The sequence below is a fragment of the Diaporthe amygdali genome (assembly GCF_026229845.1).
Source record: "Diaporthe amygdali strain CAA958 chromosome Unknown NODE_10_length_1141467_cov_65_626103, whole genome shotgun sequence".
NCBI lineage: Eukaryota > Fungi > Ascomycota > Sordariomycetes > Diaporthales > Diaporthaceae > Diaporthe > Diaporthe amygdali.
In genome coordinates, this window is record NW_026517030.1 from 1,049,228 (window position 1) to 1,067,813 (window position 18,586).

At 53.8% G+C, this 18,586-nt stretch overlaps 6 protein-coding genes across 6 annotated transcripts; 4 read left to right on the forward strand and 2 right to left on the reverse strand.

Moving 5' to 3' along the window:
* Positions 1-643: 643 nt before the first annotated feature.
* J7T55_009284 (DNA excision repair protein ERCC-3) lies at positions 644-3,202 on the reverse strand (the record flags this gene model as incomplete). The annotated part of the gene is made up of 1 exon (XM_053142234.1): positions 644-3,202. One exon carries the CDS (start codon positions 3,200-3,202, stop codon positions 644-646), a length of 2,559 nt encoding a protein of 852 aa, XP_052995125.1.
* Positions 3,203-3,633: 431 nt separating this feature from the next.
* Positions 3,634-4,168, forward strand: J7T55_009285 (zinc finger protein; the record flags this gene model as incomplete). The annotated part of the gene is made up of 3 exons (XM_053142235.1): positions 3,634-3,638; positions 3,710-3,753; positions 3,837-4,168. 3 exons carry the CDS (start codon positions 3,634-3,636, stop codon positions 4,166-4,168), a joined length of 381 nt encoding a protein of 126 aa, XP_052995126.1.
* A 275-nt stretch (positions 4,169-4,443) lies between these two features.
* On the reverse strand, positions 4,444-5,486 carry J7T55_009286 (proteasome component pre6; the record flags this gene model as incomplete). The annotated part of the gene is made up of 5 exons (XM_053142236.1): positions 4,444-4,765; positions 4,827-5,214; positions 5,274-5,326; positions 5,387-5,393; positions 5,456-5,486. The coding sequence occupies 5 exons, from the start codon at positions 5,484-5,486 to the stop codon at positions 4,444-4,446; spliced, it is 801 nt and encodes a 266-aa protein (XP_052995127.1).
* A 546-nt stretch (positions 5,487-6,032) lies between these two features.
* On the forward strand, positions 6,033-7,679 carry J7T55_009287 (d-lactate dehydrogenase 2; the record flags this gene model as incomplete). Its single annotated transcript, XM_053142237.1, has 1 exon — positions 6,033-7,679. One exon carries the CDS (start codon positions 6,033-6,035, stop codon positions 7,677-7,679), a length of 1,647 nt encoding a protein of 548 aa, XP_052995128.1.
* A 599-nt stretch (positions 7,680-8,278) lies between these two features.
* On the forward strand, positions 8,279-10,606 carry J7T55_009288 (uncharacterized protein; the record flags this gene model as incomplete). Its single annotated transcript, XM_053142238.1, has 2 exons — positions 8,279-8,336; positions 9,261-10,606. The coding sequence occupies 2 exons, from the start codon at positions 8,279-8,281 to the stop codon at positions 10,604-10,606; spliced, it is 1,404 nt and encodes a 467-aa protein (XP_052995129.1).
* A 4,410-nt stretch (positions 10,607-15,016) lies between these two features.
* On the forward strand, positions 15,017-17,769 carry J7T55_009289 (alpha-actinin; the record flags this gene model as incomplete). Its single annotated transcript, XM_053142239.1, has 3 exons — positions 15,017-15,736; positions 15,814-16,793; positions 16,851-17,769. 3 exons carry the CDS (start codon positions 15,017-15,019, stop codon positions 17,767-17,769), a joined length of 2,619 nt encoding a protein of 872 aa, XP_052995130.1.
* Positions 17,770-18,586: the final 817 nt, after the last annotated feature.

Below are 18,586 nucleotides of genomic sequence, written 5' to 3' on the forward strand. Positions count from 1 at the left end.
AGCATCAAGATAACGTTCCGGAGCGTGCCCTCCTGCCGCTCGGGTCGATCAGCAGCCTATGGATGACGAGTATCCCTCAGCATGCCCCATCGCAGCGACCTTCTTCGTCAGGGAAGACTTCCCGAGCCAGCCGCCTGGCATAGGCAAACAAATACCGTAGAAGTTGAGCTGCCACATGGGTGAATGCGTTCGCCCGGCGAGGGGCAGTCAAACATGAGATGTTCAACGGCACGTGATATTTTCTGTCTTTTACAAGTAGTTCGCTTGCATACAGTTGACGGGCTAGTCAATTTGGAAGTGATCGCCTCAGTGATCGCCTTTGGGACCACTTCAAAACAGGACAGTGGTAATTGAGTTTTTGTAACCGCGTTTCCCAGGAATCAATATCATATTTGAGTAGATATCAATTTAGGCGCCCGATGCAAGCCAAGCGAGTCTTCTTGGTGATTGCGGGACCTTGAACGACACTCACGCAACGAATCAAACAATCTGGGCCCATGCCATATCTCTCCATCCAAAACGCCATATGCTGCCCTTCTTTGATTTTGCCTTGTACCACAACGCCTTGATGTGCAAATCCTTCCGTCTTGTCCACAGGAGCAAGTCTGCTTCTCCAATGGCCGTCTCGCGAGCGGTAGGTTCTCTATCGACTTTCTTCTGCCGCCGCCTTCCTCCGTCTATCATTGTCTCTGGCAACCTTCTTGAAGAAGTCGCTCTGTGGTCCTTTCTTCTTCTTTGTCATGGCCCTATTCGCGCTCTTGTTCTGTTCCACGTAGGCCATGTCTTGTCCACCACTCAGGTCACTCAGCGCTCCCGCAGTCCTCCTCACGTAGTTCTTCTTCTTGGCCCCCGCCTTCCGAAGCGGCTTTCCATCGGGACCGTAGAACATGTTGCCTTCCGCTGCCAGACCATTTTCCTCCCTGTCATAGACTGCGGCGGACTTCTCGAGGTCCATGAGAAGCTTGGTCAGGAGCTCTTTCCGGTCTTGGGCCGTTGCAAACGCCAAGTCCGGTGTCTTCTCGATGTTGTGCAGGTGCGTAATCACCTTGAAGGCATAGCCCTGGTCAACAAGGAACGCCTGCCGTTTCGACGAGAAGTACATCTCCTGTGTGTCCTTGGAAACAAGCGAGTAGAAGAAGGCGTTGAAGCCCTCGTCGTTTCGTCGTTTGGCTCGGAGGATACGGCCAAGGCGCTGAGCCTCCTGACGTCGGGAGCCGTACTGTGCGGAGATTTGGATGAGGCATGTCGCTTCGGGAAGATCGAGTGATGTGTCGCCGATCTTGGAGAGGAAGATGGTATTCGTTGTCGGTGAGTCCCGGAACAGTTGCAGGATGGTCTGTCTTTCAGAGTTGCTGGTGCCACCGTGGAGGTATGGCTTCATCAACCTCTTCGCATAGAACTCTAGGGCGTAAATGTCGTCTGAGAAGACAATGATCTTGTCACCTCGTTCTTCATGGTATTTGATGAGGTACTGACACGCTTGAATCTTGCTAGGATTCATGACATAGAATAGCGACCTCTTCCGCGAAGGTGCTGCGAGATAGTGATCGTAGAACTCCGTCGTCATGGTGCACCAGACCTCAGCACACTGGACCCGTGCAATATGGCCTTGCTGTGACAGTTCCATCCAGTTTGCCTCGTACAGCTTCGGTCCGATCAGGAAATTCAGATCCTCAATCTTGTTGTCTTCTCGGAGGAGTGTCGCCGTGAGACCGAGCTTGGAGTGAGCCTTGATCGCACCAGTGACTTTCCGGAACATGTTTGCAGGAACGACATGCACTTCGTCTAGAAGCATCAAGCCCCACTCTCGACTTTGCAGGAACTTCATCATCTTGGCCGACTCGTGAGCTCGCTCTCGAGAGTTGCTCACCATCGAATAAGTTGTAACGATGACACCAGTGTTGCCGGTGAACACTTCCTTGTTATCGGACGAGAAGATGGCTATGTCATCAGGATTGATGTTCGACCATTTGATAAATTCGTTCCTCCACTGGATAACAGACATGTTGCTGGTAGCCAGAACAATGATTCCCTTCTTGATCGTGCAAGCAGCCGTAATGCCGACCAATGTCTTTCCGGCCCCACATGGCAACACAATGATTCCACTCTTCGCACGGCCATTACCGAACATCTTGCTAAGACTCTTTTCCTGATACGGACGGATCTGTGTCGCTGGCTGCAAGTCAATTTCCAGGTTGGCATTGGCGTTGTCGTTTCTGAAATCGTACTCCTCGAGAGCAGGGTAGCGTAACTCCAAACACTGCTTGGCGACCTCCCCAACCTTCTCATCCTGGATCTGGAACGCATGGACGACGTCCGCATCTTCTTCGTCGTCGTCGTCATTCAGTGCAGTATAGACATCCTCAGCTGTAGGGCCTTGTCTCCCCTGACCACCATTGAGTTTGTTGTTGCTCAAGCCCTCCGCCTCGCGCACACCAGCCGCTTCCTTTGTTCCGGCGATGGCTAATCCCGACATCTTGGGGGCACTCGTCGTGACTTCTTCGGCGCCCTGTACTCGGCATTTTTGGCCAATAATGGGGTCCTTGAGTAACAGTTGCAAGACCTCTGCATCGGTAGTCTCCACGTAGTACTTATTGTTCCTCAGGACCAGTTTCACCTTTCCGTAAGCCCTACCACAGTTCTTGATGAACTTTTTGATGTTTTCTGGAACCGGCGTCTTGGAGAATCGGTCGAGGGTGTTTTCTATGTCGTTCGGATTGAGGCCGACAGAGACGGCGGCATACAGACTGTGGGTGGTGAGCTTGTACTCGTGAAGGAACGTAGGCCGAGACATGGGCTCGGCAATCGTGATGAGGAAGTCCTGTGCCTGGGGCGCGAGTGGGTGGAAGCTCTCAAGCACGACTTTGAAGTCACCTTGAATCCATATCGGCCTGTTCTGGTGATCCGGCTTCATCTTCATCCTGGTGAAATCGCGTTCGTGTTGCGCACCAAAGAACTTGGAGGCCATGTCGAGAATGGCAGGCGGCTCGCGGTACTTGTACTCTTCATTGTTGAGATCGAAGTAGTCTACGTTGCGCTGGATTCCCTCGTCCAGCTCATCGTCCTCCTCCTCTATTTCTGGCTCCGGTTCCGAGCTACCCGTGCTACGAGGCGTGGCAGGTCCCGGGGTTGAGACTTTGGAGGATCGGCCAGCCTTGACGGTGCCCTTGCCACTGAGCATTGCCTTGCGCTTCGGAGCCATCGTGGGCGTGAGTCGAGCGCTTTCAGACCTTGCGTTTTCAAAGAGTACTGGTCATCGCAAGGCGAAGAGTGGAGGGATACGATGAGCACTCGACACGAGTAGTTCTGCAGCAAAGGAGCCAGGCAGGTTCACTGTCCACGAGATGTCAAGGGCAAAGTTCCGAAACTCTTTGACGGTGATGACGGCGAGGTTCAAGTCTCTCGGCGACAGCCGGCTTATCGATAAGTTAGCTAGGCAGCTTCGGCCCCCTGGCCGCTAGCTTAACGGTGGGTCCGGCCGTTAATTATTACGGTTGATCAGACGTGACGCGCCGCCTTAGAAATCGACACCACTCACATGTGCAGTCGGGCAGTGCAGTCAGTCACCCTACCACGAAGCAGTCGTTAAGCGTCCGACACCTTGCTCTGTCAATTGCAACACTTCTGACCAATATGTGGTAAGCACAGGCTCTAGCATGTTGGGAAAATTCAAGCAGCGCTCCAGCGTGAATAACTGACAGCCACGAAGCAAACACATCCTAAACGCTCAGGTCTCCGTCCGGTCACCATGCTGTACGCCGGTCCCTCACGCCCTTCATGCCTGATCGATAGGTCCACAGAGCATGCAAGCTGACTGTACCATGCTCACTGAATAGGCCAAAAATGGTTCGACTGTGTTGAGTGCCACGCGGAGCAAGAAGACCACCCCCTGAAAGAGCGGCTCGAGATGGTCTTCGCTTGCAAAAAGTGCAAGAAATGCTTCCGCAAGGATGTCAAGGAGTTCGAGGAAGCGGATGAGTACTGTCCGCACTGCGACAACCACTTCGTCCTCGATGCGGTGACACCCAAGCCGGAACTCAAGGTCGAGGGCGAGGACGCAAGAGTCGACAGCCGGATGCTAATAGACGAGAGGATGAAGCAAAAGAGGCAGAAAATGCTCGACGAGCTGATATTTGACCCAGACGAAGACGCCGATAAGCTGGGATGAGGAAGCCACTACGCACGCAAGGCAAGGGATTCGAGTGTTGGGAGTCCATTAAGCATCGGCGTCTAGGGAATGATATTACAAGGCGCCTCAAATGCGCCAGGTCATGAGCTCGTACTGTACATTGCCAAAGGGGGTCGTGATCGTCTATCATTGTGTTCTGAGCCAACTTTTTAGCTTGACCCAAAGCGCCCTGCCTGGCGTTCAAGGAGTCGTCCAGCCGCCCTCTATGTTTCTGAAAAGCCTTCGGCTCCAGATTCGTCGGGATCTGCGATAGTCTACTCCTCCCCTGCAGTGCGCGTGGGGATCGAAGAGCTTCCAGCACCTGTTGAACGACCTCCCTTCTTCTTAGCCGCCTCCTCTTGCTTCTCCTGCTCAATGTTCTTGACGTAGTTCTCGATGTCCTCCGTCGGCAGCATCTCGATCAGCTTGCCGGGTGCCATGATGGCGATCTCGATGTTCTTGGCTCCTGTCTGCACAACCTCCAACAGCGACTTAATGGCCAGCCGTATTGTGGCCTCGCGGTCCATGTCCTCCTTGTAGTTTCGCTCCAGGAACTCTCGCACTGTCTTGCTCGACCTACCGATGGCATTCGCTTTCCTGGTATGGCTGTCAGCTGCTTCTATACTCTTACTTTGAGCACTCAGCTGGGAAAACCTACCATGCTGAGTAGATTCCGGATGGCTCTGTCTGGTACAGCCTTGGGACTTTGCTGCCGTGGTCGAATCCGACAATCAGGGTGCTGATGCCGAATGGTCGGACACCACCCCTCTGAGTATACCTCTGTTGGACGCCGGCCACGTGCTTGGTGATGTACTCGATGGTGACAGGGTCCTCCAAGTTCAGACGGTGAGATTGTGCCTCTAAACGGGCCTTGTCGACGAGGATTCTCGCGTCGGCGTTCAGTCCGGCGAAGGCGAGGCAGACGTGGGTGTCGATGAGACCGATCTTGGAGGGTGTGATTCTGGTATCCTGCAGCTTCATTGCCGACCGCTTCTCACAGCCCAGCACGACAATGTCACTGCCCTTGACACCAACCGCACAGGTTCCTGTCCGCGCCCGTTAGCCTCGTGGCATTCTTGGTTCTCAGCGTCCCGGTGGCGCGTACCTCTCTTGACGGCTTCTCCAGCATATTCGACTTGGAAAACGTGCCCATCAGGACTGCGGTGTGTAAGTATTAACTGTACGTAGCAATGTCTGCATCAAAGGATGTGGGCGGACCTGAAGACTAAAAGCGCGATCGATCAGCAAATGGAACGAACAGTTGCACGCAGCTCGCATGGTGCTTACCTGAAAGAGCTCTGTCGTATCCCGAAGCCATCTTGACTGGGAACCCGATTTAATGTCTACACACGAGATGTTCCGGTAAGAGACCTAGACTGAGGACGAGGAGGGCGGTTCGAGGCGTCGTGGTGGGGCGAGTTGATGTCGATGAGGGAGCTCGGTTTGGAAGGTGGTGATGGCTGTGGCAGAGGTCGAGGTAGGTGCAGCAGCATACTAGGTAGACTAGGTAGGCAGGCTGCAGCTCTGACGACGAAGCTCCCCGTCCACACACTGGACCACAGCTGCCAGCCGCCAGGGGGGGTGCGATCTGAAAGCTCCAATTGGCTGTGGGGTCAACCCAGCACTAAGGCCATTCACAGCGGCCTTCCCTCCCCCTCCACCCCCAAGCCCACGCCCTGCAGGTTCCGTTCCGCGCAAATTTGGAATTCGTTTGCCGGTCGACTCCAGTGGCGGGCCGGAAGAAAAAGAGAGACGACGTCAGGAATTATAAATGTTGTAGATAACTGCCAGGCCTCCTCACAACCCCATTTAATTTCTGCAGTTCTGTAGCGTGTCTTACAGCACCAACCTTGAACATTTCAAGATGGCGTCTCGGTCCCGGATTACACGCGCCTTGACCAGAGCGGAGAAGGCCGGCATATCGGCGACCCTGTCACGGCCGGGCCCTACGATCTTCTCTGTTGCTGCCGCCCGCACCATCACCACCACGGCTGCAAGGCAATTCAGGCCCTCTGTTACAAGGCACGGAAAATACACTACCGACTCGTATCCAGAAATCAAGAGAGACTCGAGGTTCTCAGAGCTCACTCCAGACCATGTCGCTTACTTCAAAGAGCTGTTGGGTGGTGAAGCCGCCGTCATTGACGCCGTCACCAATGAGGCAGCGGCCGAGGACTTGGAATCCTTCAACTTGGATTGGATGCGCAAATATCGAGGGCACTGCAGACTGGTTCTGAAGCCCGGATCGACCGAGGAGGTCAGCAAGGTCCTCAAGTACTGCAACGACAACCTGCTGGCCGTCGTCCCCCAAGGTGGCAATACCGGTTTGGTTGGAGGATCTGTCCCCGTATTTGATGAGATTGTCATCAACATGAGCCGGATGAACAAGGTACGCTCATTTGACGATGTCAGCGGAGTTCTCACAGCCGATGCCGGCGCCGTCCTCGAGGTCGTCGACAACTACCTGGCAGAGAAGGGCTACATCTTCCCTCTTGACCTGGCCGCCAAGGGATCTTGCCACATTGGAGGCAACGTTGCCACGAATGCTGGAGGTCTGCGGCTCCTTCGCTACGGAAGCTTGCATGGGAGCGTGCTTGGTGTTGAGGCCGTGCTACCCGACGGCACTATCGTCGATGACCTTTTCAAGCTCAGGAAGAACAACACCGGATACGACATCAAGCAGCTATTCATAGGTGCCGAGGGCACCATTGGTATTATCACTGGAATCTCAATTCACTGCCCCCAAAGGTCAAAGGCAGTCAATGTTGCCTTCTTTGGTCTGGAGTCTTACGAGAAGGTCCAGCAAGCCTTCCGCGAAGCGAAGGGGCAGCTTTCTGAGATCCTTTCGGCATTTGAGCTCATGGACTCTCAGAGCCAGCAGCTTGTCAAGAAAGTCACCAAGAACAACTTTCCCTTGGAGAGTGATTACCCGTTCTATTGCCTAATCGAGACCAGCGGCTCGAACGCGGAGCACGACACTGAGAAACTAGAGGCTTTCCTCGAGGACGTCATGGGCAAAGAAATCGTATCGGATGGCGTGGTGGCGCAGGACGAGACGCAGCTAAAGTCACTCTGGGGCTGGCGAGAGGGAATTTCTGAGAGCTCAGGCGCATTCGGTGGCGTCTACAAGTATGACGTCTCGATACCCCTGAAGTCGCTGTATCAGTTGGTAGAGGATACCAAAGAGAAAATCCAAGCCGCTGGTCTGATCGGTGATACCGACGAGTATCCTGTTGTCGACGTTGTCGGTTACGGGCACATGGGTGACTCGAACCTACACCTCAACGTTTGTGTTCGGCGATACGACAAGGAAGTCGAGAAGATCCTGGAACCTTACGTTTTCGAATGGATCAAGAAGCACGAGGGCAGCATCAGTGCTGAGCATGGTCTCGGTCTGGCGAAGAAGAAGTTTATCGGCTACAGCCGCAGCGACAACATGATAGGTTTGATGAAACAAATCAAGAACCTTTACGACCCGGTAGGCCTTGATGACCCCCGTATTTCTGGCTGACATCATCTATTCCTACATTCGTATACACTTGCTAACCTCTATGCTCACCAGAACGGGATCATGAATCCATACAAGTACATATAGATTATATGGCAGGAGAACAGAACTAATACATAAATTTTGTCGATCCATATCTGGGATGATGTACATAAGGATGGTGCAATAACTCGTTTTGCGCCATGACTATAAGCTTACTGACGAAAGCTCCCTTGACCGTGGCTTTACCACTTTTGGAGTGAGTAATTTCTCCGTTTGAGCGACACTCGGCGCAAAGTTCCCCGGGGACTTTCCAAAGAGATACTTCGCCAGCTTACACTGCGGTTATCGTCGCTTACGTTACCTGCCCCATTGGACGCGATACGAATCCTTGGTAACCCCCACAAGCAAATCATATCGGCCCATGCTCGCATTCTACGGGACCAAAGCCCTTGGACGACATGAGAATTCCATCGCTGTCCATGCAGTCATGTCAAACGGTACTTATCCGACCCTCCAGTCATAAAGCACCAGGCTTTCCTGTGTAACAACCACCCTTCACCCGTGGCCTATCGGCTAGCGAACTACACGCGCTGTCAGCCCTATGGCCCAGTGCAACGAACATGGGCTTACGGAGTACAATCCTTCACATCCGCCTCGCCAATCATACCCTGTCATCCGGTGAGTGCGCCGAGCAGGGATATCACACGAAGACACGGAACGCCTGCAGATTGATGGCCGGTCCTCGAACTATCGTCACGCGAGCCATACTCAAGCAAGAAAGGCTTCGCCCGCTTCTTCGACCCCCGGTTCCCTCGACCAATATATGTGAATGGCTGTGCAACAGCAAATCCCAGGACTGAGAACTGTCCTGCGGCTCTCGTCCCACATTGTGGCTCATCGTGTCTTCTGCTGAGCCTCGGAGATCTTCAATGGATAGACGGTCCAACTTCACTTTACTTCGTTCTCTTAGATGTTGCTAGTGGCGACATGTCTTTGTATGACGACCCTTCTTTCCTGATTCATTCTGATTCATCCTTCTTTTGCTTTTTCAGTAAGACAATATATGGAATTCAGATGCCGTAAAGAGGCAGTAGATCTTCAGTCGAAATGCATCACAGAGCGGCCATGTGCTATGCAAGAACGAGGTGACAAACCTTAGCCCCCACAGCACCATTTCCCGTGCTTTTATACCGATGCTCAAATACTCTTCTGTCCCGTCGCCCCAAAGGATTACGCTACTCATATCATTAAATCTTTCCCAACAATCTCCTGCCTCTACATGTTATTATCCCCAGTTGACTTGGCGTCTTGCCTCATGATATAACCACACAGAATGGTCGGCGTGCCAGGAAAGTACAAAGGCTGCAACACGTGCAGAAGCCGAAGAATTAAGGTGTGTGTATTGATGATAAAAACACCATTCCTTCGTCAGCTAACATCCTTGCCGTATAGTGTGATAACGAACGTCCACTCTGCCGCAAATGTATAGATTCAGGGCGTGAGTGCTTGGGATACCGTGCGTCGCTACATTGCCCCTATCTCCTCCCTTAGATTTCTTGTCACCCGGCTTCTCGAGTAATCATGGCTGACTCCTCCTTTAAGAACGCGAGACGGTCTTCATCGTCGGGACAGTCGAGGACAAGGGACGGTGCAGCAGCCACCCACCCCGTAATGTGAAGAGTCCCAAGAAATCCCCGTCCCCGGCGAGCACCTCGGCGAGCAACAGTGAGGATAGGGCAACGGAGTTGGTCCCTACGAAACCTCTATTTCCTGCCTGGCTCGACCAGCTCCATGTTGCGAGGTCCAAAACCACTCGTCGACTCCAAATTGCTGCTATCCACGTCCCACTGAGAACTGTGGCCCGAAGTAACTTTGGGGATAGCGGTGAAACAACATCAATATTTGTAGCACCGACGAGTGCTATCGACATCCGACCTACATTTGAGGACACAGATTTTGAGTTGCACTCTCAATGCCTTGTAAGCATCTCGCCAGCGAAGGAAGAGCCGGGCTCAGCAGCAGGGGACAACGTGTTGCTTTTCCTGTTCGAACACAATTCGCCTCTCACGCCCACCAGCTTTCAGGATCCTGCAACACAAGCGAACGGAGTCAGACAGCTTGGTCCAGCATACTTCCAAAGGTTCCCTTCGCATCACTTTTTTGCCCGAGTCTTCCGACCAAGCGCTGTCACAACAGCCCTGTTGAACAGGACAGGCACGTTCTGTGCCGAACGAGAGTGGATTTCACTTCCCTTTGAGCAGCACCACAAAAGTTCGTTTGACCGCCTCCTCGATATCATGGCTCAAATCACATCCCTGTTGCAGCAGCTCGACCATATAACAACACTCGATCCAACACTGGCTCGCAGGCATATGGCCCAAGACCTGCTTGGAAACTTTCTCAGCATGCAAGCCCAGCTGGAGCAATGGTACGCCGCAGCATTCGACCCTCGTCGGCCTCGTTTTTGGATTTCCCAGGGTCAAGAAGCCCAGATTCCGTTTCCCGAGCCCTTCTCCTTCCAGGACTCACTGACCTCGCTCTTATTCACATACTACTGGGCCCTCCAGGTCCTCTTTGTACCATGCCTGGGGACACTCGTCCACAGCATCTTCTCGCCCGTGGTCGACGCTTACCCTCAAACCTTCCCCGACCTGCCGCCGCATCTCACCATCGATCCGGACAGCTATAGCCCTTTCAAGGTGAGGGAAATGGCTGTTAATGTCTGCAGAGCCCTAGATAATCTCCTGGCGGGCACGACGCAGCCGGACACGCTGGCCTTTCCCGTAAAAGTTGTCGAGACGTTCTACGCGGGGCTGGTCAACCAGACCGGCGATGGTGCCCTTGAAATGATGTGGCTGGGGGCATTTAGAGAACGAATGGCTTCGAGGGGGCAGGAAATCGCTGGTGTCATGATGACAAGAGATTGGATGGACTTGGCTGAATGGTAGGCGAGAACGGCATACCATCATCACGGGCCCACGATTCTACGATATCATACGAAATCTCCTTCCATTCGATAGTCGTTTGCTGAAATTTTGAGGATGGGCATCACAAGCACTGCCTATGTATGTATAGACCGAGTGCATCTACGCGTGGTACTGCTGAGTTCTGCTTAGTTCCCGAAGAGATGACATTCATCAGATTATATCGAGCTAAAGGCGAAGAAAGTTTGATCACCTTACTGTTCACTCTGGTACCTGTAAGAGCCAAGCATTCGGGCTCATAGGGCGGAGCACATATCTCGATCTCGGTGCTCAGAGGTACAGAGCGGATGATTCTCAGTACCCAAGTACTTCTACTAACACTAAATCTTGCTTTCAGCGCGTCTGTGGTGTTGTACAAAGCCAAAAGAGACATGAGGAATATGCGCGTGGTAAAGTAAAATGCAAGCCATTGACTGCACGTCAATCCTGTTACAATCCCAACGTGGCACTTTCCACCCCGACTGTTGACATTGGTCATTATCCTGCTGCCTAGACCTCACCGGCATACTAGCCAGACTACTGCGATGCGCTGGAGACAGCCATTCTTTTCTCCTTCGCGCTTCCACGACCACGTCGTCAAGTTGGCGCCCACCCGTTGATCACCCACGGCCGGGGTGTCGTCGATCGCACCATGCTGCCAACACAAGTACCCTTGACTACAATTCTGCCCACATACATAGTCAAGACTACATCACGTCAAGCCGCAGCCCAGCAAGGTCCCTGCGCCCCATCACGACGCCGTCAAAATTGAGGTGCTAGACGGGGAATGGATTAGCGGCCGCTGGGGCTCTGGGCTTAATTTTGCTGCCTATTCAGAGCCCTTATTGCGGGAAGCAAGCCGAGGTATTGAGAGGGGGCGAGCAAGGCTGAGCAGGGCTCGATGGTGTGTGGTTCGCTTCCTGCCGGGGCCACGGTTGTGTTCCATGCAGTACTCCATGCATTAGCCCGTCAGCCTGCATACATGTAGTCCACCTGCTTGTCGGGCTTCTATGCATACTCGACATGACCGTTGGCGCTAAACGGCGAACACCCAGCTGTCCCTGGGAGGCTGGCGCCTCTGGGGAGGCACCTCGTTTGGTGGTTGATATTGGACTACGACAGTAAATACAGGTTTTAAACCTCTTGGCACAGAAATAAGCACGCTTGAGATGACAGCCCCTCGGAATCCATCAATGGCGGGGCATTCTGGCAGGCATTTCCCATTCCTTTGGGCTGATTCATGGCCCCGAGACCGGTCGGCATCTCGTCCTGGTTCGTCTCCATAGATTAAGACGTCCTCATCGAGGGTAAGCAGCCACAGGCCTGTCAGCACAGACACATATCATTCCAATGGCGGGTAGCACATGGCTAGATGGGGTCCAAGAATGGTTCCCCGATTGGAAACACGAGTTATGGGCCTTTTAAAGCGTTACACGGCTTCTTTCGTGTAGTGATGGCATCTCGTGATCTGGGGTGCCCATGGATGTCAATCTAAATCTGAGTTTGACCGAGATCACCAAAATCGCCGACCGTATCTGCAAGCCAGTCGGATACACGACGTCCATTGATGATGCAGTCGACCAAAGGCTGCGGGATGTTATAAATCCCGTCGACTTTCGGAGCCAGTCAGACCATGCACGAATGCCACTGATAATGCAGTCGAGCAAATGCTGGGGGATGCAATCCATCCCGTCGACTTCGGAGTCGGTCTATAAGATCGACCTGCTGGCAGCCGTGTAATATATGCCAGCCAAGTACACTGTGCTTGAAACTGTGGGAGCGCCTGCCGTACACATAGCAACGTCGTATGCAGTTATGACATCGTCTCGTAGACAGACGCGGTATACAGAAGCGCCTGTATGGTCTCACCCTGTCCCCAGCATCGCGAAACACGTTCCGCTGGTTCGAAGGAGCCACAGTCTCTCCTCCCTCCCACTGGTCTCTTGCGTCGGATGACGCATCTGACGAGAGACGAGTCCGGCTAGCAATGCTGCTCACCGTTTCATTGCCCGGCACATGGACTCGGTCCGCATCAGTCTCACGGACCGAAAGCTTCTTACCATACCCGACGTCAACCCAGAAGTGCTAACTTGGATGGACCGACCAGACTGCCCAGCCCACCATTTCGTGGATGGGGCAAACAAAATCCGTTAAGGCGGGAATGTGAAGCTCAAAACCTCCTCTTGCTAACACGGCTGGACTGCCCGCCCATCAGGCCAGCGTGAACAGGGGGTTGCTGACAGCCGGCAGGATTTGAGGACGAAACCACTGGGGGCTTTCAACCCCCCCCTCTCCCGAATCTTCCGCCTTGCCGGATGTTGAGTTGTGCTGGGAATGAATTGGCCTGCATACTGCGGACTGGATTCGGATAAATGTGTGTGGATGTGTGTCCGTGTGGGTGCCTCTCTCTAAAGATTTCCAGAGTGATATCTTCCCGTGATATAGTGTAAAATTGGCAGATGCGTCCCGGACGTCCGAAGCTGTCAGCCGAGCGGACGGTGCCTGTTGTCAACATAAGCTCATCGCTCCAGAGGCATAGCCGCTAGCCAGCAAAGGGAAGCAATAGCACTGCGGTAGCTGTATGAGCACTTATGGGCAGCAATGACTAGGTTACGCCCATCTGATTTAAAAAGCAACACCGGAGTATTCATTGGGGATCTTCTGTCCGAGCAGCTGATGAACGTCACTGAGGTGATCAGATCTTCGCTCGGCAGGTAGCTCTTCGGACGATGCGAGAACACTCGTTCGTCCACATCTCAGATACAAGCTTTTAGCTTCAGTTGACAGTAGCTGGCGATCAAACAATGTGCCTAGGCAGGCCTGTAAGCGCAGAAGTAATACCAGTTTTTGGACAATCCAGTATTAGTACCGTCCACTATGAGCCTGCGAATTTATCAGCACCTGGAATTCCATTTTCAAAGTCTCAGAGTAGATTTCAGCGAGCACTTGTATCAGGCACAGGCAGCATCTGGGTGCTGCCCAGTCTGAAACCGCACCCGTCATCGACAGTAAGTAGTTATCGAAGCGGCCACTCCCGTGACCTAGCATCGAAACGCTTACGCCACACCACCCGTAACATCATTGCCGATGGAAAAGGAACTCTGTGATGTGAGCTGCAGAGGAAGCAACTAGTGTGACATCAGTCGACTCGTTCGACCAGGGCAGGAATACTCCCACAGTAGTGATGGCACTTCACGGGCCTATCTTTTTCTTTACTAGGAAAATGCTCCGTACCTAGTTTCCGCATGTGTGTCTCGCCCTCGGGGGGGGGGGGGTTAGTTTCTAGAGGTTTGTCTATTACATCAATAGGCATTCGGTGTGGGTGTCATCTAGCTAGTTGCCAGTATGGTTTCTCCGTGCCGCTCCCGGTCAGGTCCGTGGTTCTTCGCCGGATGGCCCTCGTCCGAAGTCAAGCTACCCGCGGTATGCGCAAAGTGGCCACTCTGGACTCAACCCGGACTCGTGGCTACTCCAGATGAGGTGATCCCATGGCTCATGATTACAGTACTGGGAGGCTGAGCAAGACTGTCTTGCGTATATTGTCGCAGCCCACCTCAGCCTGCCTGGCAGGCTCCTCGAATTGAGTGCTGCCCGGGAACATGTCCAGGGGGGGTTGATGGAAGGGTCCTGGCGGTACTTTGCAACATCATGCGCTCTCGCGCGTATGAGGCTACCGGATGAGGCAGCGGCAGCGGGAGAGGCAGCGGTGGTGGTGGTGGCGCTTCCGCAAATAGAAGGAGGCCGTTGGGATGTCGGCCGCAAGCTCACGTCTCGGATGTGGTGATTGCCTTGTGTGCCTGGATGCACCATGCTTGGGCGGGCGATTTGCATAAACAGGCGTGGAGCCTGGGGAAAGGGGCGGCGCCGAGGTGCGCAGGTGTGGTAGACTGCCGGGCGCTGTGATTTGCTCCCGAGAAGGTGGGATGAGGACGTCGTCGAGTAGGCATGGTTTCAGATAACTTGGAGCAGCCCAGAACACCAAGAGGGAATAGGCCGGCCCCTATTTCGTCTGGACTAAGAAGCCACAACCTGGGAGAGATCGGAGAAGCATTCCACGGTCTTGGGCGAGAGCATGAGCATGTAAAAAGGGTCGAGGCAGCCCGCCCCTGCGATGGTGTTTTGGCGCGGCTTGGTCGATGACCGATTTGTGCACACCATTTCAGACCAGACCAGACCAGTCCAGTGCAGTTGGTCGTATCATATCATATCATACCATACCACAATTCCAGACCTTGTGTGAATAGCCTCCCTCGACTTTCAAATCTCCAGTCGCCGGTGCTCATTTCGTCGTTGCTGCGTACGGCCGAGTCGTTTGATTGGGGACAGGGACAGCAAATAAAAGCGACTCCTAAAAGGGCCTAGGACGGCCTGTCAGTTAGCGCCACTACCGACAAAATGCAGGCCCAAGACGGGGGAGCAGTGGGTCCCTCCGGCAACACGCTGTATTATTTACCAGGCGGGGAACACGAGGCGTCGACAACAACCAATGCGACGCCGCCATCTTTCGATCCAGGCTATGAGAGGCCGCCATCGCTAATCTCCACGGCTTCCGACTGTCTTTCGGACACTTTTAGCAGCTACGACTCGAGAAGATCCACAGTCAGCAGTGTCTCCTCCGCCGCCACAGCTCCAAGCCAAAGTCAATATCAACAACACCCGCACCCCTCCGTCACCTCGTCGCCCTCTTCCCGTTCTTGCGACCCACAATCACAAGCGAATTCCCCGCAGCGACCGCTGACTCGGAGCCGCGAGAACGCCAAACAATTGCATGCTGCCCGCCTCCAGAAACGCGCCGCCTCCCAGAGCTTGGCCAGCGACCCTGCCGCCGACCACAAGGACGACCGCGACCCCGACGACCCATCTGTTCGCCTCCGCCGAAGAGCTGGAAGCGCCCGCCGCTTTCGAAAAGGCACCAACCCCGGATCTAAGCAGGCTGCCCTCGCTGCCACCGAACCAGGCGCGCCGCCTCATGAGAAGCTCCTAACCAAGATGGCCTTTGCTGAGCAGCAGCACTGGATCACCGTCCAGCAAAAGACCTTTACCAAATGGCTCAACACGAAGATAGACGTCAGGGGCCTGGAGGTTAAGGACCTGGTCAAGGACCTGAGCGACGGTGTATGTCTTGTCCCTTGAACCTGTCACCTGATCCACTACTTCGTGCATTTGATGGCTAACACGTCCCTCACCTATAGGTCATCCTCATCCACTTGTTAGAATGTTTGTCTCAGGAGTCTCTGGGTCGTTACGCCGCGAAGCCGAAGCTCAGGGTGCAGCGTTTCGAAAATGTGAACCTCGGTCTGGACTTTGTCAAGTCGAGGGGAATCCAGATGGTGAACATGGGTGCCGAGGATGTGGTCGACGGAAACAGGAAGATCATACTCGGCCTGATATGGACGCTCATTTTACGATTTACGATCAGTGACATTAACGAGGAGGGCATGACGGCAAAGGAAGGTCTCTTGCTGTGGTGTCAACGGAAGACGGCGTGTTACGAGGAATGCGATGTCCGGGATTTCAGTGCGAGCTGGAACGATGGTCTGGCCTTCTGTGCGCTCTTGGACATCCACAGACCCGACTTGATCGACTATGACCAACTCGACAAGTCAGACCACAAGGGTAACATGCAGCTTGCATTCGACATCGCCCATAAGGAGATCGGCATCCCCAAGCTGCTGGATGTTGAAGATGTTGCCGACGTGCCGAAGCCTGACGAGCGAAGTTTGATGACTTATATCGCTTACTGGTTCCACGCTTTCTCGCAAATGGAGAAGGTTGAGAACGCTGGTCGACGAGTGGAGAAGTTTGTGAACAACATGCAAGGCGCGTGGGAGATGCAAAGCGCCTACGAAAGACGGATGAGGGCCCTGCTCAAGGCCATTCGAGAACAGGTTGAAAGCTGGCAGACTGCAAAGTTTGAGGGAACCTACGCAGATGCAAAAGCACAGGCAACACAGTTTTCGGCTTACAAAAGAGGGGAGAAGAGGGAATGGGTTGCAGAGAAGAGCGAATTGGCGACGTTACTCGGCAACATCAAGACTAAACTTGGCACATACCGCCTGAGGCCATACGATCCACCAGTGGAGCTGAGCTTAGAGACCTTGGACAAAGAGTGGACAAGGCTTTCGAGTGCAGAGATGGCCAGGGGTCAACTGATAAATGAGACCATCCGAGAGTAAGTCTTGGGCCCAGCTGACCAACCGTACGCACCCATGCTAATCAAAGAAACCAGCATCAAAAATGCTCTACGCAAATCATTCGCAGACAAAGCAAACGACTTTGCCATGGCCCTCAACACGATGCAACTGGCCATATCAGGGCTGGAAGGTGATGTGGAAGACCAACTGCACCACGTCCGCAAGCTTAGCGATAACCTCCCTCCTTTGGACGCCTACCTCCAGAAGATCGCTGAGGTTGACGCCAAGTGTGAAGAGGCGAATATCGAGGAGAACGACTTCACAACCTACACCTATGACGAGCTCTGCTACGAGCTGTCCCTGGTCAAGACGTCCGTGTCCAAAAAGCTGTCCTTCCTGGACAACCAGATGGTCGCGCGCAGCATGACCAACCTCACGCCGATCCAACTCGAGGAGTTCGAGTCGGTATTCAAGCATTTCGACCGCGACGACTCCAACAATTTGGCAGAAATCGAGTTCAGCGCAGCGCTCGCGTCCTTGGGACTGGTCTTCTCCGAAGACGAGATGCACGACTACTTCGAGGAGGCGTCCGATGGACGCGACCGCGTCAGCTTCGAGCAGTTCATCCGCTTCATGGTGGACGTGACCGAGGACCAGAACACAGCCGAGCAGGTGTTCCAGTCATTCCGTGAGGTCGCAGACGGCAAGCCATACGTCACGGAGATGGACCTGCGGCACTCGCTGGTGCCGGACGAGGTCATCGAGAAGCTCATCGAGATGATCCCGCCGCACAAGGGGCCAGACATGCAGTCGGACCGCGGCCAACCGCAGTACGACTACATTGCCTTCATGGAGAAGATGATCTCGGACGAGCGCGCCGCCGCATTTGGGGCCGGGTCGGCCTCGGGCAGGTCCAGCCCGACCAAGAGCGGCGGCCCACTGTCGGAGAGGACCAACGGCTCCAACGCGAGCGGCAGCCCGAAGAGCCCTGCGAAGTCCAACGGCGGTCACTGATTCCGTCACGCCGGGACCAGAAAAGTTGCCTCGGTTCTGAGGTCGTAACATGCATGCATACACCGTAACATAACGTATCAAATCGAATCAAATTCGTGACTGGGGCAAGGGGGGGACAGCGGGACGGTGTAAAGGGCGTTCCGGGCTTCGACGAGACTAAATCTGCATGCCCAAGCGAACGAAATCCATTGTTCTCTTTGTCTTGACAATCGCTTTTTGCGCGCATCATCACCATCACCACCACGATCAACACTACATAATCTTAGTATATAGGGCGGGGTGTGCTTGTCCAACGGGACATCATTGCCCAGCTCACGACAGATACATATCACTGCTGGCTGACTGTCAGCCGCGGAAATGGGACGGAAACAGACAGACAGACGCCTCAAGAATGGGACGACACCAAGGGGCCAGTATCGCTGTTTGTTTTGCTCGTTGGGCGCTTGGGGCATATGTTCGAGATGGCGCCCTCCAGGTTCGGTCCACTATGTATTGCTCATTCACACCCCCCAACATTACGTGGTCTGGTACCAGAGGGAATAGTGTTGATATCTGCAGAAATACGTGCGTAGCTTCCGTAGAGAAAAAAAGAACCGATATTCAAAAACACGCAAGGACGAACGATCGCCACAAGATTCCAACCAAGTTGATGTATATATTTTCTTCTGTACCAAGATTTGCCTGGCTCGACATGAGCAAATGGCCCAGTGACTGAATGAGTGTATCCACATGCTAGAAAATCAGCTTTCTCCAAACGTCCGGCCCATGCTGTAGTAAAATCAGATACGCCTGTAAAGCCCGCCCCGGGCCCCAAACC